The sequence below is a fragment of the Panthera uncia genome, assembly GCF_023721935.1.
Source record: "Panthera uncia isolate 11264 chromosome C1 unlocalized genomic scaffold, Puncia_PCG_1.0 HiC_scaffold_4, whole genome shotgun sequence".
Taxonomy (NCBI): domain Eukaryota; kingdom Metazoa; phylum Chordata; class Mammalia; order Carnivora; family Felidae; genus Panthera; species Panthera uncia.
The window spans coordinates 79,839,823-79,853,878 of NW_026057585.1; the positions used below are offsets into that span (position 1 = coordinate 79,839,823).

The following is a 14,056-nucleotide window of genomic DNA, read 5'->3' on the forward strand; positions in this document are numbered from 1 at the left end:
GCTAACCATATGGGAGTTGCAGAGATGAACAAGAGTTTAAATTCTAATTGGGGTTGTGGAAATCTGAGCTGTGCCTGAAAAATGGGTAAGTTTCAAGAAGGGAACAGAAGGAGGATGATCTCAGCTGGCACTGGCAGGCACCTAAGCCCAGAATGGCCGCGTGTGCTTGTGACCATCTGTGCGTGTAGGTGGGGCCTGCCCCTCCCTCCTTTTCCCTTGCCCCACTGCCATTAGCTGTGGGACTCCCAAAAGACTCAGCCCTGTCCTCCTGGTGTTTTACTCCAACACTTACCCCCTCAAGGAGCTTGTCTGTTCTTACATTTCAGACACCTACCACCTGTCTGCAGGTGACTTCTCAGTACGGTCCATCCCTGTCTTTCTTCCCCCTCCCTATAGAGTTCCTGTCTACAGGATATTCCCCCTTGGATATCACCCCACCTGCATACACAGCTTTAAAATTGACAGAATTCGTAAACAAAACAAAAGCAAAAACCTGGATGTCTTCCTCTTCAGGAGGATCCCCTTTCCCAGTTTCCCGGCCCCCACCCATAGCCGTGAGCTACTCTTATACCCCAGGCTCACGGTCTCAGGGTTATATTGACTTCATTTTCTTCTGCCGCAGAGGCAGAGTGTTATAATGGGAAAAGCATGGGCTTCAGAGTTAGATCTGGTTTCAGACCCCAGCTTCCCCACTTACTAGTTTTATGACCATCATCAAGTTACTTAATCTCTGTAAACCTCAATTTCCTCACCTATAAAACAAAGATGACTGCACTTCCCACGGGCTGTAAAGATGAGTGCAGTGGGCTGCAGAGGTGACCAGCACAGAGTAGGCTCACGACAGATAGGAGCTCCCTTTCCCCCTCAGTCCCACCTTCCATCACCACCCAGCTCATCACCAGGCGTTGATGATCCTTCCTCTGTATTGGCTCCCTGCTTCACTCCAGGCCTGCTGCCTGTAAAAGGCTCAACTGATGGTCAGGAATCCCTACCCACAGCTGCTAGAATCATCTTCCTCAGAGACTGTTATTTCTTTCTTGTTCAGAAACCTTCACTGTGTCTTTGTTTCCTACTTTATCCATTGCAATGCCTAGCCTGTAGGAGGGACTCGATAAATAGCATGTTAATGACTTCTGATAAGACTGACTCTGACTCCATGGGGGCCGGCAAGACCCTCCCCACATTGCCTGATGAACCACTCTAATCGCTCATGGCTTCCTTACACGGATCTCCTGCCTCCTCTCCCCCACTCCTACCCTTTTGTGACTCACTTGACCTGTCACGTGCCTTTTACCTCCCTGCCTTCTGGTATAACACTCCCTCGTCATTGGCCTTCCCTCCAAGATTACCTCCAAAGGTCTGAGCAGCCTCCAACCACTATTCCAAGGCCAAGGCTTGCCATTTTCCTTGGTGCCTACTGACTTGAATTTTCACTTGCCCATCAGCATTTTTGAGTGTTTGTTGTGTGTAAGGCGCCGTGCCTCATTTGTCAAGTAAAGTCAGTTTTCCCTTAATGCACTGCATTGCAGAAGACAAGTGGAAACCAGTCTCAGTTCTTGCTTGTAAAATGGGAACACTGCCCGTTTGCTTCATAGCCTCATTGTTATGAAGACATGAGATTCAGATTACAAAAATGCCTGGAGAGGTTCAAAGCAACATGCAAATAGCAGATCGTACTTGAAGAATAGCTTCCATCTGATAAGCATCTACTAGGTCTGAGCAAAAGCAGTAGACCTTTTTGTAATTCAAACATAATATTCCAGGGCACATGGGTGACTCAGTCGGTTGAGCGTCCGGCTCTTGGTTTAGGCTCAGGTCATGATTTCACGGTGCGTGAGTTCGGGCACCGTATTGGGTACCTTCGTTGACCGTGCAGAGCCGGCTTGGGATTCTCTCTCTGTATCTCTCTCTCTGCCCCTTCCCTGCTCACTCATTCTCTCCCTCTCTCTCTCTGCCTCTCCCTTGCTTGTGCTCCCTCTCACTCTCTCAAAATAAATAAACTTTAAAAAGAAACTTAAGATTCCATGTGATGCTAACATCTACTCTATGTGGTATATATTACCACTTACAGAACAGGAAATCAAGATGCAGGGAGGTTAAGCAATCTAAGGTTGCACAGTCTCCAGGTGGCAGAACCAAGATGCAAACCCAGATCTGACTCTAAAATCCACACCGTTAGCCAGGTACCCTGTACTGCCATCCCTCTGCCAAGGGTCGGGTCGGGGCAGAGATGCAGCAACCAGTTTCTTTATTAATGTTCCAAGCGGCCTTATAAGGAATTCTGCTCACAGAGGATATTTGGTAGTTTTGCCAGACGCTGCAGAGCGGGCCGAAAGACATCAAGGCACAGGCAGGCCACCAGAGAGTGCCCCAGCAGTTGGCAGTCCTGTTTTTATAACCTAGTTTCTTCTTACAGGGAAACTTCCCTTAGTCTCCACTTTCCCCCTCAGACTCCTGGTCCTCAGCACCAAGGAACCACATCAGAGAAACTTCGTGTGGCTGCAGCTTTAGGTTTCTCCAAAAGGAGCCTCCGTGTCTATCTGTGTGTGCATGGAGCTCTGACTCTAACGTCAGCCTCAATCTCAGTTACCCTCGAGGCCTGATCCCATGAGATCTCTTCAGAGAGGAGCAGCCTCTGGCGGGTGCTAGCATAATCTAGAAGCATCCTAAAACTGCCTCCTCTTCTGGCCCCTCTTCTATAGAGGCCCTGAGTTCAGCTGTACGGGATGCCCTACAGGTGCCTGAATGCACCAGGGTATCTTAAGGCTCCGGGTCCCCCACATGCTATTCCTTTTGTCATCTTCTTAACTCTGAGTCATCTTTGTTTTTAAATTTTTTTTGAAATTTATTTATTTATTTTGAGAGAGAGCATGCGCGCCAGTTGGGTTAGGGGCAGGGAGAGAGAGGGAGTGAATCCCAGGCAGGCTCCTTACTGTCAGCGCAGAGCCTGACATGGGGCTCGAACCCACGAGCCGCGAGATCCGTGAGATCACGATCTGAGCCGAAACCAAGAGTCAGACACGTAACCGACTGAGCCACCCAGGCGGCCCTTAACTCTGAGTCATCTTAAACGTTGCTTCTGGGAAGCCTTCTCTGCTCTCCTCAAGCTGAATCCCCATTTCTGTGTTCTTGGTATCCCGTGCTTCTCTCCTATCGTCACATTTACCAAGATACGCCGAGTAAACATCTCTTTTACTAGACTATAGTGTATCCTAGGAACCATGTTTCAGCCAGCACCAAACATAGTACTTGCTTTGTAGAAGGTGCTTGCTAATGTTTGCCGAGTCAATGAATGGTTAAAAGCATCTCTTCATTTTCTAAACCGTGAAGAGTAGTGGGCAGCAAAGAATTATGTCATCCTCTCTCACAGGCATCCCTCCCTCACCCAGAGACCAGGTAACTCCAGTAACTCTAGTCCATTATAGCAGAGTCCTAGAAAAATAAGTATACAAGAAAGCCTGCAACCCATGAGGAGATGTTCAATATATTTTGGGACAAGCTTCCATATATTTTGGGACAAGAGTCTCAGCATTTCTGGGGCAGTGAGCTGTTTCTTGCATACTTGAAGCCTTGAGATCAATAGAGATTAATTATTGATGAATTCTGACAGTGGATGCAATGAAGGGGGCCTGCCCGTAATCCCTCCTGCCTGGGGGACCTTAATCCTCTTGTTGCTAACAACCAACTGGTTTGGGAGCAGTGAATTGGCCTCTTGAGATTCTAAGCAGTGTTCAAGGTTAGAGCACCAGACGGGAAGATGAGCATGGCCTAGAGTCTCTCCTTCTAGCTTACATTTGACCGCAGGACACGGCAGCGCAAAGCGGAGAGACCTTGGTGTAGCTCAGAGAAAGGGAAGAGTCCCCCTGGCTGTAAGTCCTCTCTCTTTCTGGGCTCTAATTTGTGGAGGCCCTGGGCCTGCCTCTCCCATGCTCCATAACAGAAAGGGCTGATGGGGCCTTCCAAACTGATGGGGCCTTCCAAAGTGGTGGTTGAGGTCCCTTGGAAGCAACCCGTTGTTCCTTAGGAGCAGTGGACTTCACAGCAGGAGGGGATAGGGGAGCCACAATGGGTGCAAGGGAGAAATGAAGCTACTGGGCATTAGGAAAAATTAAGAAAAGAAAAAAGAGACTTCTGTACCTTAACATTTCATAAACTAATATGCCCCATCCTAGCTGTAGGGAAGAGGGGCATGGTCTGCTCCAGTATCATGGCTGCAATCAGATATTACCCTCGCCACCCCACACTGAGTGGGAGGGCATGGCAGAGGGAGAAGCATTCATTGATCTTACCGTGATCACCAGCAGACGTTCGCTAAGCATCTCCAAACATCTGGAGTATCATGTCAGACAATGTGGAAGGTGAAAGACACATAAAAATCATCCAGCTAAATTAAAGCACATATCTTTTTTTAAAAAAAAAAAAAACATTTATCTATTTTTGAGAGACAGAGCATGAGTGGGGAAAGGGCAGAGAGAGAGAGAGACATAGAATCTGAAGCAGGATCCAGGCTCTGAGCTGTCAACACAGAGCCCGACGCGGGGCTCAAACACTCGGACCGTGCAATCATGGCCTGAGCTGAAGTCAGATGCTTAACCGACTGAGCCACCCAGGTGCCCCAAAAGCACATCTCTTAAATTAAAAAAAAAAAAAAGAAAAGAAAAAGAAACAGAAACAGAGAACATGCCTTTGACTGAAAAGGATAGTTGGATAGATAGGAAGTACACACACAAAAGAGTAAAAGTATTGCCGTTTCATTTAATCTAGGACACCACTGATTGTGAGGTGTGGCATTATTTTACTAAACTCTAAGGAGGAAAAACACTGCCATTGAACCAACAGCAACCGTGATACACATGCCAATTTAAGGGATGTTATGTTAAAATGAGAAGGGGAATAAGAATCAATTTTTAAGGGGCGCCTGGGTGGCGCAGTCGGTTAAGCGTCCGACTTCAGCCAGGTCACGATCTTGCGGTCTGTGAGTTCGAGCCCCGCGTCAGGCTCTGGGCTGATGGCTCGGAGCCTGGAGCCTGTTTCCGATTCTGTGTCTCCCTCTCTCTCTGCCCCTCCCCCGCTCATGCTCTGTCTCTCTCTGTCCCAAAAATAAAAAAAAATAAAAAAAATAAAAGAATCAATTTTTAAGAATCAAGGAAATATGTATACAAGATAGTACATGTTAAATCACAAACGAATCCAAACAAACAATAAAAACTTTCAGGAATTCTGAGGGAAAACCCATAATTGAGGGTTAAGGCAAAGAGGGAGACAACAGGAGCTGAGCCTGAGCCAAAGAAGCTTAAGCCTTGGATCACTGAAGCAGAAGGAGGGCATTCCAGAAAATGGAAGCACTGAAATCAAAGCCAAGCAGGCACGTTAGGATATGACGTTTTATGGACAGCGAGTAGAGCAGTTGGGGTGGGTTGTGAGTCAGTGCAGTTAGGTAGTGAGCGGGGGTTGGACAGGAAGAGGGTCTTCAATAAACCAGGGTGCTGCTTAAACTAAAATGATCTGTGGGTTTGTATCCCTCTCATCCATGCTCTGGTTCTGAAGAGGAAAAGTTCTGTGGAACAAACAGAGTCCCACCATGTTGTCATTCATTCATTCATTCATTCATTCATTCCCCAATACTGATTGAGCATCCACTAAATCCAAGGTTCTTTGGATGAAACAAATGAATCCCATAAATTCTGCCTCTGAAAGGAGATAAGTCATTTACTGAAATAACTATGAAATAGGTATCATCATTACCCCTTTTAAAGATGATGACACAGAGGTTCAGAGAGGTCAAGTAACTTGCCCAGCAGTGTACTGCTGGTAAGTGGCAGAGCTAAGATTCAAATCCGAGCACTTTGACTCTAGAGCTTATCCTTGACCACTGGACATGCTGCATCTCTGAGGGCCGTGCAAAGCAGAGAGATCTTGGTGTAGCTCAGAGAAAGGGAAGAGTCCCTTGGCTGTAACGGCAGGGAAAGGATGACGAGGGTTTGATTTCTGTGACACTCGAAGCGGGATGAGACAAAGCACAAGTTCTGTACAGGGGACAGTGAGTAGTAGATTGCTCTGATGAAAGAAATAATAAAAATTCAAAGGTTGTAATGAGATCTTGAATGCCAAGGGCTTTAGACAACAGACAAAGGAGGATCCCCGATGGCTTTTAATCGGGGGTCAGATCTGTGCACTAGGAAGATTAACTTGTAAAAGAAAGATTACCTGGCAATCCATAAGATGGATTATAGAGAGAAGAAACAGGAATCAGAAAGACCAATTAGGAAGTCATTGCAATACTTTACATAAAAGGACTTTTGACCCAGGATAATGCCAGAGCTAAATCATGGTCTTTGCTTTTTATTAACCTCAAAAGGTTACGGGTGTACACTCCCCCAAAATACCTCCGGTCTTTGATCTGTGAACTTATCTACGCCTTCATGAGCCTTGTTTCCATCCCTAGCATACGCTAGCATCATCTGTTCTAAAACAATGCATCCAGTTTTCCAGGAGCAGCGTAGAGGGGAGAGAGTGGGCCGGACGGGGAGGCCCTGGGATAGAGGGCCGCAGGCCGGTGGTCTCTTTTCCAGTCTTGTCAAGCAAACGCGTATTTTCCCTAACTGTACTCTGTGCGCTAGAGATCTAGAACCCTTTTCCTCTCGAATCTTCTCGCCACCTTATAAATCCCGAATTTTCAACTACTTTCCTACGAGAGCCACCCTCATCAGATTAGAGCTGGGAGAGACTCATGCGCTCACCTTGCCCAAACCTCCTGTTTCAGATAAAACTCTGAGTCCCTGAGAAGGAGCAGGACGCGCTGTGGGCCACAGAGCCAGGGAGTAGCGGGACACGCTACTGATGCTCGGCTCCCTGCCCTGCACCTGCGCCAGCTCTCACCTCACAGGGGCAACCCGTGGAGCGGCTGTTCCCAGGGCAGGAATTTGTGACTTTGTACTGAGAGACAGAGAGGTTTGCTTGCTTTTTCAGTGATAATGCCCATCCTTCTACAGGTCTTTTTGGCCCCTCGAGCCTAACAGGGCACCACGTGGCCTCTTTGGTACCTCTCTGGTGCCTTGTTGACCATCATCTTAAAAAGTCCTGATTGTTTAGTTTGCCTGATTAACAATTCTGATTGTTAAGTTTTGTGCCATTCAATGTGGAATTGGGAGACAAGGCTAAAGTTGGAGACAGGGGCAATTTATAATCACCAAATAAATGCCTACTGGCAATTTTAATCTGGATGTTCCACCACCACCCAAACCCAGGAAGTTTATCTAAAAGCCACATTGCCTTCCAGAGTTTCCCTCTTCTGTATTCACTGTCATCCAGACCATAGCCTGTGGGCTGTCCCTTTTACCTCTCTCGGCCTACAGCAGTCAGCCGCCATGGGCCGCCTTGTTTTCCTTTAACACCTCTTGTTTCCCTCCCTTCCCTTCCCTTTCCTTTCTCTCCCTTCCCTTCCCTCCCCGTCCGTTCTGTTCCATTTCCTTCCATTCTGAATGGCATTCTCCTTGGAACTCTGTGTTGGGCTGTAATAAGATAGTGTGTGTAAATCGACAAACTTTAAGAAAGAAGCACCCCCCCACACACACACACACACACACATGCTCTGAAATCTGTTTGCTTTGCACCTGTAAGGATCATAGGATCCTTTTAAAATGTTAGCTTAGGATCACAAATTTGCCTTTATCCTTGTTGGATGGGAACCTTTGGTTGTAAAAATCCATTTGTGAGCTTCCAGCTGTGACCCTGTGTATTTGTAAGACACAGCCCCTCTCTGGTGGCTCCCCTCCAGCTGCAGAGCCTTTGTGGAGGGCCACCGTGAGGCAAGACACATTCAGCTGAGCTAGCTGCCCTCATGCTAGGCTCGCCTGGATGCTGCTAGACAGAGTGAGGAGGAAGGACAATCAATCTCCGAGCTGAATTTCTGAATCCCTAGTGTATACAAGGCATGAGCTAGACACTGAACAGATTACTAAAAAAGTATAAGAATCCTCACCTCCAAGAGAGGGCCTGGTTAAAATGGGAGAAGAAAAGGCTAGTAGCACATGACAACAAATGAATTCCAGTTCAGGACAAGAAGTTTATTTCCTTAGCACCCATCTGATGTCAGGCATTATTCCAGGCTCTGGCTAAAGAGATACAGAATAGTTTCTGACCACAAGGAGTTCATGATCTCGAAGGGAAGGGAGCTAAGAAGAACTTACAATGCACTGTGATACACGTTCTTATGATAGATGTATAAGTCCAGGATGCTTTGAGAACTGAGACCAAGATTGAAATCATCATTTTAATTATAGCTAGAAATGATTGAGCACGACCGTATGCCAGGCACTGTGCTATGAACAGTATGTCACTTGTTTTTCTCATTATATTCACACAGTTTTTTTCTCATTTCATCCTTACCACAACTTTCTGGGCAGGAACTATTTTTATTTCTGACTTATAGAGAAGGAAGCCGAGGCCTAGAGAGGTTAAGCAGCTAGCCCGAGGTCCCTCTGTATATAACAGAAGGAACCAGAAGTCCAGCCCCCATCTATGTGAATTGGCTCTTCCTGGAGGAGGCCCAGCCTGAGCAGAGCCAGAGGGTGTGAATGAACAGACAGAGCTGGGCTGGGCGATGGGGGGGCCACACAGACCGTAGGCTGGGAGGAAAGCGAGCCAAGGGCACAGAGGAGAGAGAGCACACGGCACCCTGTAGAATCCAGTGTTCCTCTGACCAGCAGGCATGGTCCAAGAAGGCTTCACAGAGGAGGTGAGCTTTGCTTTGGGCTTTGAGGGGCAGCCAGAGGGAACAATGTTGCAGCACAGGAAGAAGGCGAGGAAACAGAGACAGCTGCGCCGTGCCAGTGGCCAGGCAAGGCTCTAGGTGAAAGCTGAAAGAGATCAAAGCAGGAGACCTTGAGTTTGGGAAGCCATTGTGATATGGAGGTGGGAGGGGCACAGTTGGGGACACAGCAGAAGATGAGGTCAAGCCGTGCCCCCTGACCTGCTCTTTCCCCCCTTCAGCCTACGCTCAGCTGCAGCCCCACCAGCTTCTCTCGCAGCCGTCCTCCAAGCACCTGCAGCCCCAGTTTGTGCTCCAGCAGCAGCCACAGCAACCAGCGCCACAGCAGCAGCAGTCACGGCTCCAAGCCCAGCCCCAGCCCCAGCTCGCCTCGGTCCCCCCAAGCCTGGCCCCGCAGTCCAGCCCCGAAGCCCATGCCATGCCACTAGGCCCAGTCACACCCGCCCTGCCGCTGCAGTGCCCCACGGCCAATCTGCACAAGCCTGGCAGCTCTCAGCAGTGTCACCCTCCCACGCCAGAAGCTGGGCCTCACAATGGATACCCTGAAGGCCTGGCCCACACCCCTCGCAGGCTCCAGCATGCTTCGGCTGTCATCTTACAACTGCAGCCCGCTTCACCAGTGGTGAGTAAGCCAACGCCAGGGTCCGAGGAACAAACGGGGAGGACAGCTCGGGCAATCCCACAGCCCCCTTTTGGATGTGTTTTTGTCAAAGTCCTCTCTGGGTGTTCCAAGAAAGTAAAGGGGCCCCTCCCTAATTTGGGGCTGGCTGAATCTTAAAGTCCTCACCTGCTACCCCAAATCCTCAGAAGACGGGGCGTATCCAACGATGTAGAGGCAATTTATGGGATGATCTCTGTCTTGTCCCTTAACAGCCCCAGCAGTGCACCATGGATGACTGGAAGGAGGTGGTACCTGGGGAGAAGAGTGTGCCTGAGACTCGCGCTGGCCCATCACCACATCCCCAGGCAATCATCACGGCCATGCCTGCAGGCCTGCCTGCCCCCAAGAGCCCTAGTGTCCAGCAGTCCCCAGCTCACGGTATGAAGTGGGGCGGGGCCCTCGAGGGAGGGGAGAGAGTTGGCTTTCCTTGCCACTCCTTGGCACATTTCAGTTGGGCGTCTGGCATGGGCGGGTAAACCATTGCAAGCCCACGAGGCAACAAGGGAGCTGGGTAGGTGGAAACAGAGAGGGGGAAATGGGAAGATGAACCAAAGCTAAAGAAAGGGGACACAGAAGATATAAAAGGATAGAGAAAGGAAACTTGAAAGTTCTAGACCCAGACTCTGAGACCTACATGTCACTGCTGTCAGATATGTTTGCATATCCATATGCCAAGCTGAGGGTTCAGGCAGGTCTCCAGTTGTCTCAGTTCTCTGCTTCATTTGGTAGGAGAGGGAGTTCTTGAAATTGGAAATATGACAAATGGCTGCCGTAGATTAAAGATACGACAAATGCCTAGGGGGAGCTAGAAGGGGATTCAGAATGAGTTCAGCTCGTGGAAAGCATCTTTGAAAGAACTGCCCAGCTCTGGGATCCCCAAGAGTCTGTGAGTGCCCAGTGATAAGTGGCCCTTCTCCACGACTGGGTTTCAGTCAGAGGATCCCTCTACCCTGATGGGAAAGTCACAACATGATCTCTGCCTTCACAGAGGTCCCTTTGCCTTCCTTCCCCTCCCTGCTGGTGTGCACAGCAGTCTTGGCCCGGATCTGTGACATTCTGAGCAAGTCAAGGAGGCAGTTCCAGTCATCAGACTAGGTGTGCCCTGGGAGCCGGGGTAGGGAGAGCCAAGAGACAAAGAGCATGGGAAGTCAGGAGGGAGAAATGAGAAGAAAAGCACTTGGGGACAGAGTAGGGGAAAGGGCTATGAATGTCCTAGAAGGAATAGAGGATGGGATCAAGGAAAGGAAAAGCGAAAAGAATGTGGAGAAAGAACATCAGGAAAATTAAAAGACAGGAAGGAGGTTATCCGTTCTCTTGGCACACTTGCAAGAGTAAGGGGTTCACCAATTTGAAAAGCAGCCCATTTCACTGTGGAATCGCTCTAATGATCAAAAAGTTGCTCTTCAAATTGAGCCCGAACCAGTTCTCCTGGAACTTCCACTACTGGCTGTGACTGTCTCGTGAATTGTAACAGAGTCCATCTCTGGCAGTGTCCGGAGACAGTTACCATGTCTCTTTCCCCTCCCTCCCATTGAAAAAAGGAAAATCTCCAGGCTTGCATAGCTGAGATCTTTTGCTTTTTTTTTTTTGTTTTTTTTTTTTTGTTACCCATCCGGTGTCAAGACCTCCCATTCCCACCATCTGGTCATTCTTGTTTAGCCACATTCTACCTTTTCATTAATTATCCCAAAGTGTGAGCCCCAAAATTAAGCACAGTAATTCCAAACATAAAAAGCCACCAGCCATCATAAGTTGGCACCTGGGCCTAGTTTTATAAGCCTTTCAAGGGGCAGGACTGTTTCCTATATCTGCATGGTATGGTAGGAGGGAACTGACATTTGTTTGAACACCTATTGTGTGCCAAGGACTGTTCCAAGATTTTCCTGAACTCAACTCATGATACCCCTGGGAGGTCAATATTATTGTTCCCATAATTCAAAAAAGGGAGTAAAAACCTGCAGAGGGTCAAGGTCCCACTGCTATTAAACTGCAGTGCCCTGACTCTGGCTCCAAGTATAACTCCCTCACCTTCCTTCATTAGCATGATACACCCAGAGCCCCACATTAGCTCCGCGGATGCAGGGGAATGACACCCTTGGTTCACCGAGCACTGAATCACCTGAATTCCAGAGGGTTGGGTTTGGGGTTTATTTTTCAGTTTGTTTTTGAGGTTTCTTTTTACATGGGCTGCTATCATTCCAGGTCTCCTCACTCTCAAACTTGTACAATTTATATTTTGAGCCAAAATATAGTTAATTATATCTGTTAAATGTTATTTTGTGAACTCTGCCCATAGTTCCTGCCTAGCCAGAACACAGTAATAGTTAATAGCTAATATTTACTGAGCCTTCTCTGCTGGACTTTTTGTGTATTGCCTCATTTAATCCTGACAGTAACCCTCTGCGACAGGAACTTTTATCATCTCCATTTTAAAGATAAGAAAACAGAGGCACAGAGAGGATAAGGGAAGGGGCAGGAATGTTTTATATCTGAATTTTGTTATTCATTATATTAACTCCTCTGCTTAACTTTGCCACCTGTAAATTATATAGCATGTTCTCTTTGTCTTTAACCAATTTGCTGATAGAAATATTGACTAAGACCCGACTGAGGACGCATGCTCTGTCTGCAGGTTGGTGATAACCTACATTCTTTGTTCAAGTACATCTTATCCCACAACTCCTAAATGAACTGACATTTGCCTAGCTTTCTCTATCTTCTCTATAAAGCTCTCAAAAATCTCTTTCTGAAATCTATACATATCACAAGCATCCTGTTCCTGAGGTACTGTCTCTTGAGAGAAGTAAGCTTTGCACAGTGGAAACTATTGTCAACCACCCAAGTCTTAAATATTTATCAATTCTGTATATGTTTGCATGCCTGCTCCATGCAAAGCACTGTGGGATGGGAAGTAATATATAGAGAAATAAGGTCTGTACCCTACGTTCAAAGAGCTTAAGTTCTGCTGGGAAAGATGAGAAATGCACAGGAAGGAAACATACAATAACAACCAAAATGTGCTAAATGCCATAGAAGGATTATGTGTAAGTGCTTTAAAAGTTAAGAGGGAAAAGTTACTACCACGTAGAGATTATCAGGGCAGATCACTGGGAGGAAGTGGCGTTGTTCTAGAGCAAGGGTTGGCAAACTACATCCCAAGGGCCAAATCCATCACAACACAAGTTTTTGTAAACCATTGAACAATGGTTTTTACGTTTAAAAAGTTTTTTTTAAGAATCAAAAGAATACTTCATGATATGTGAAAATTATATGAAATCTAAATTTCAGTGTCCATAAAGTTTTATTGGAACACAGCCACACTTATTCATGTGTGTCATGTGTCTATGGCTATGTCCTGCTACAACAGCAGAGCTGAAGAGTTGCAACAGAAAAAGTATATCCTGCAAAATCTAAAATATTTGCCATCTGGTTCCTTACGGAAAAAGTTTGCTGACCATTTGTTCTTGAGCCCAGAGTTTGAAGGATAAGTGAGACCTAGACGTGCAGAGGTGGGGAAAGGGCAATCTAGGAGGGACTAGAGCAAGTAAAGTCAGGGAGGCAGGAAAGTAGAAGTCGAGTATTCTATCCTATGTTACCTTTGTTTATAAGTGTAAGAAAGGAGGTTTGAAAATTCGAAGAAAAAAAAAAGGAATAAGGAAAAGAGGGAGTGAAGTAAACAGGGCATATAAAATAAATGTAAGACGCAGGAACAAAGAAAGGGATGAGGCCTGAAGGAAAAAGGCAGTGGGAGGGGAGAATACGAATGCCAAGAAAGGCAAGAAAATGGGAAAATGTTGGGAATAGAAAGAAGTCAAGCATGGAGAAAGAAGTTCGCGTCATCTATTCCTGATAAAGCTGGGGGGCGGGGTGGTGGGAAGTGTTGAGTCACCGTTGTACATCTTTGGTATCCCCTGCAGCTCCTAGCGTTATCTACTGACTAAGAATGTGCTTGCCACGACAATTCAGTTTAACTCAGTGTGGTTTAGGAAGAGAAGAAACATTTATTGGGCTCCAACTGTGTGCCAAGCACTGCAGGCAATTTGTGTAAATGTCCTCACTTAACCTTCACAGTAAGCCTAAAGAGTAAGCATTATCCCCGTTTATGGAGGTGTAACTGGGTCACTTTGGTCATTACTTAACATCTGTGATCCTCAGTTCCCAGTGGGGAGAATAATAACTACTTGTAGGGTTATTGTGAACCCTAAGTGGGAATGCGTGCGCGTAGGGCTTGACACACTACTGCTAGTCGTTATTATTATTGCTCCGAATTGGCGGGGCGGGACTCCACAGTCCACCACCGCACTGGGGACTTCCGACGGGCCGCGCGGCGCTCGCCTCCCTAAATCGAAAGCCCAAGTCCCTAACCCGCCGCCGGGCTCGAGGCGCCTTCCGGAGGGCGCGGGGCGGGGCCGGCGCGGCTGCACAAAGGAAACGCGCGGCCCGGCTTCCGCGCCGGCGCCCCGCCTCCCTGAGGCCCCGCCCCGCATGACCCAGGCCCCGCCCCGCGCCGCGCCCCGCCCCCGGCGGAGGCGGCCGCGGGAGCCCTGCCGGGACGCGCCGCATTGTCTCCGCGGCGGCTGCAGCCCTCGAGCGCCCGCCGCGCGCGGATCGGAAGAGCTCACTAA

The 14,056-nt window shown here is 47.9% G+C and overlaps 1 protein-coding gene across 3 annotated transcripts in view; it reads left to right on the top strand.

Annotated features, from left to right (window-relative positions):
• The window catches only part of PHC2 (polyhomeotic homolog 2), a 116,776-nt gene that overhangs the window by 76,100 nt on the left and 26,620 nt on the right, over window positions 1-14,056 (top strand). For all 3 annotated transcript variants that reach the window (XM_049617539.1, XM_049617542.1, XM_049617538.1), the window contains exons 8-9: window positions 8,992-9,392; window positions 9,644-9,809. In XM_049617539.1, coding sequence (XP_049473496.1) covers window positions 8,992-9,392; window positions 9,644-9,809 — 567 coding nt within the window. The remainder of the gene's footprint in view (window positions 1-8,991; window positions 9,393-9,643; window positions 9,810-14,056) is intronic.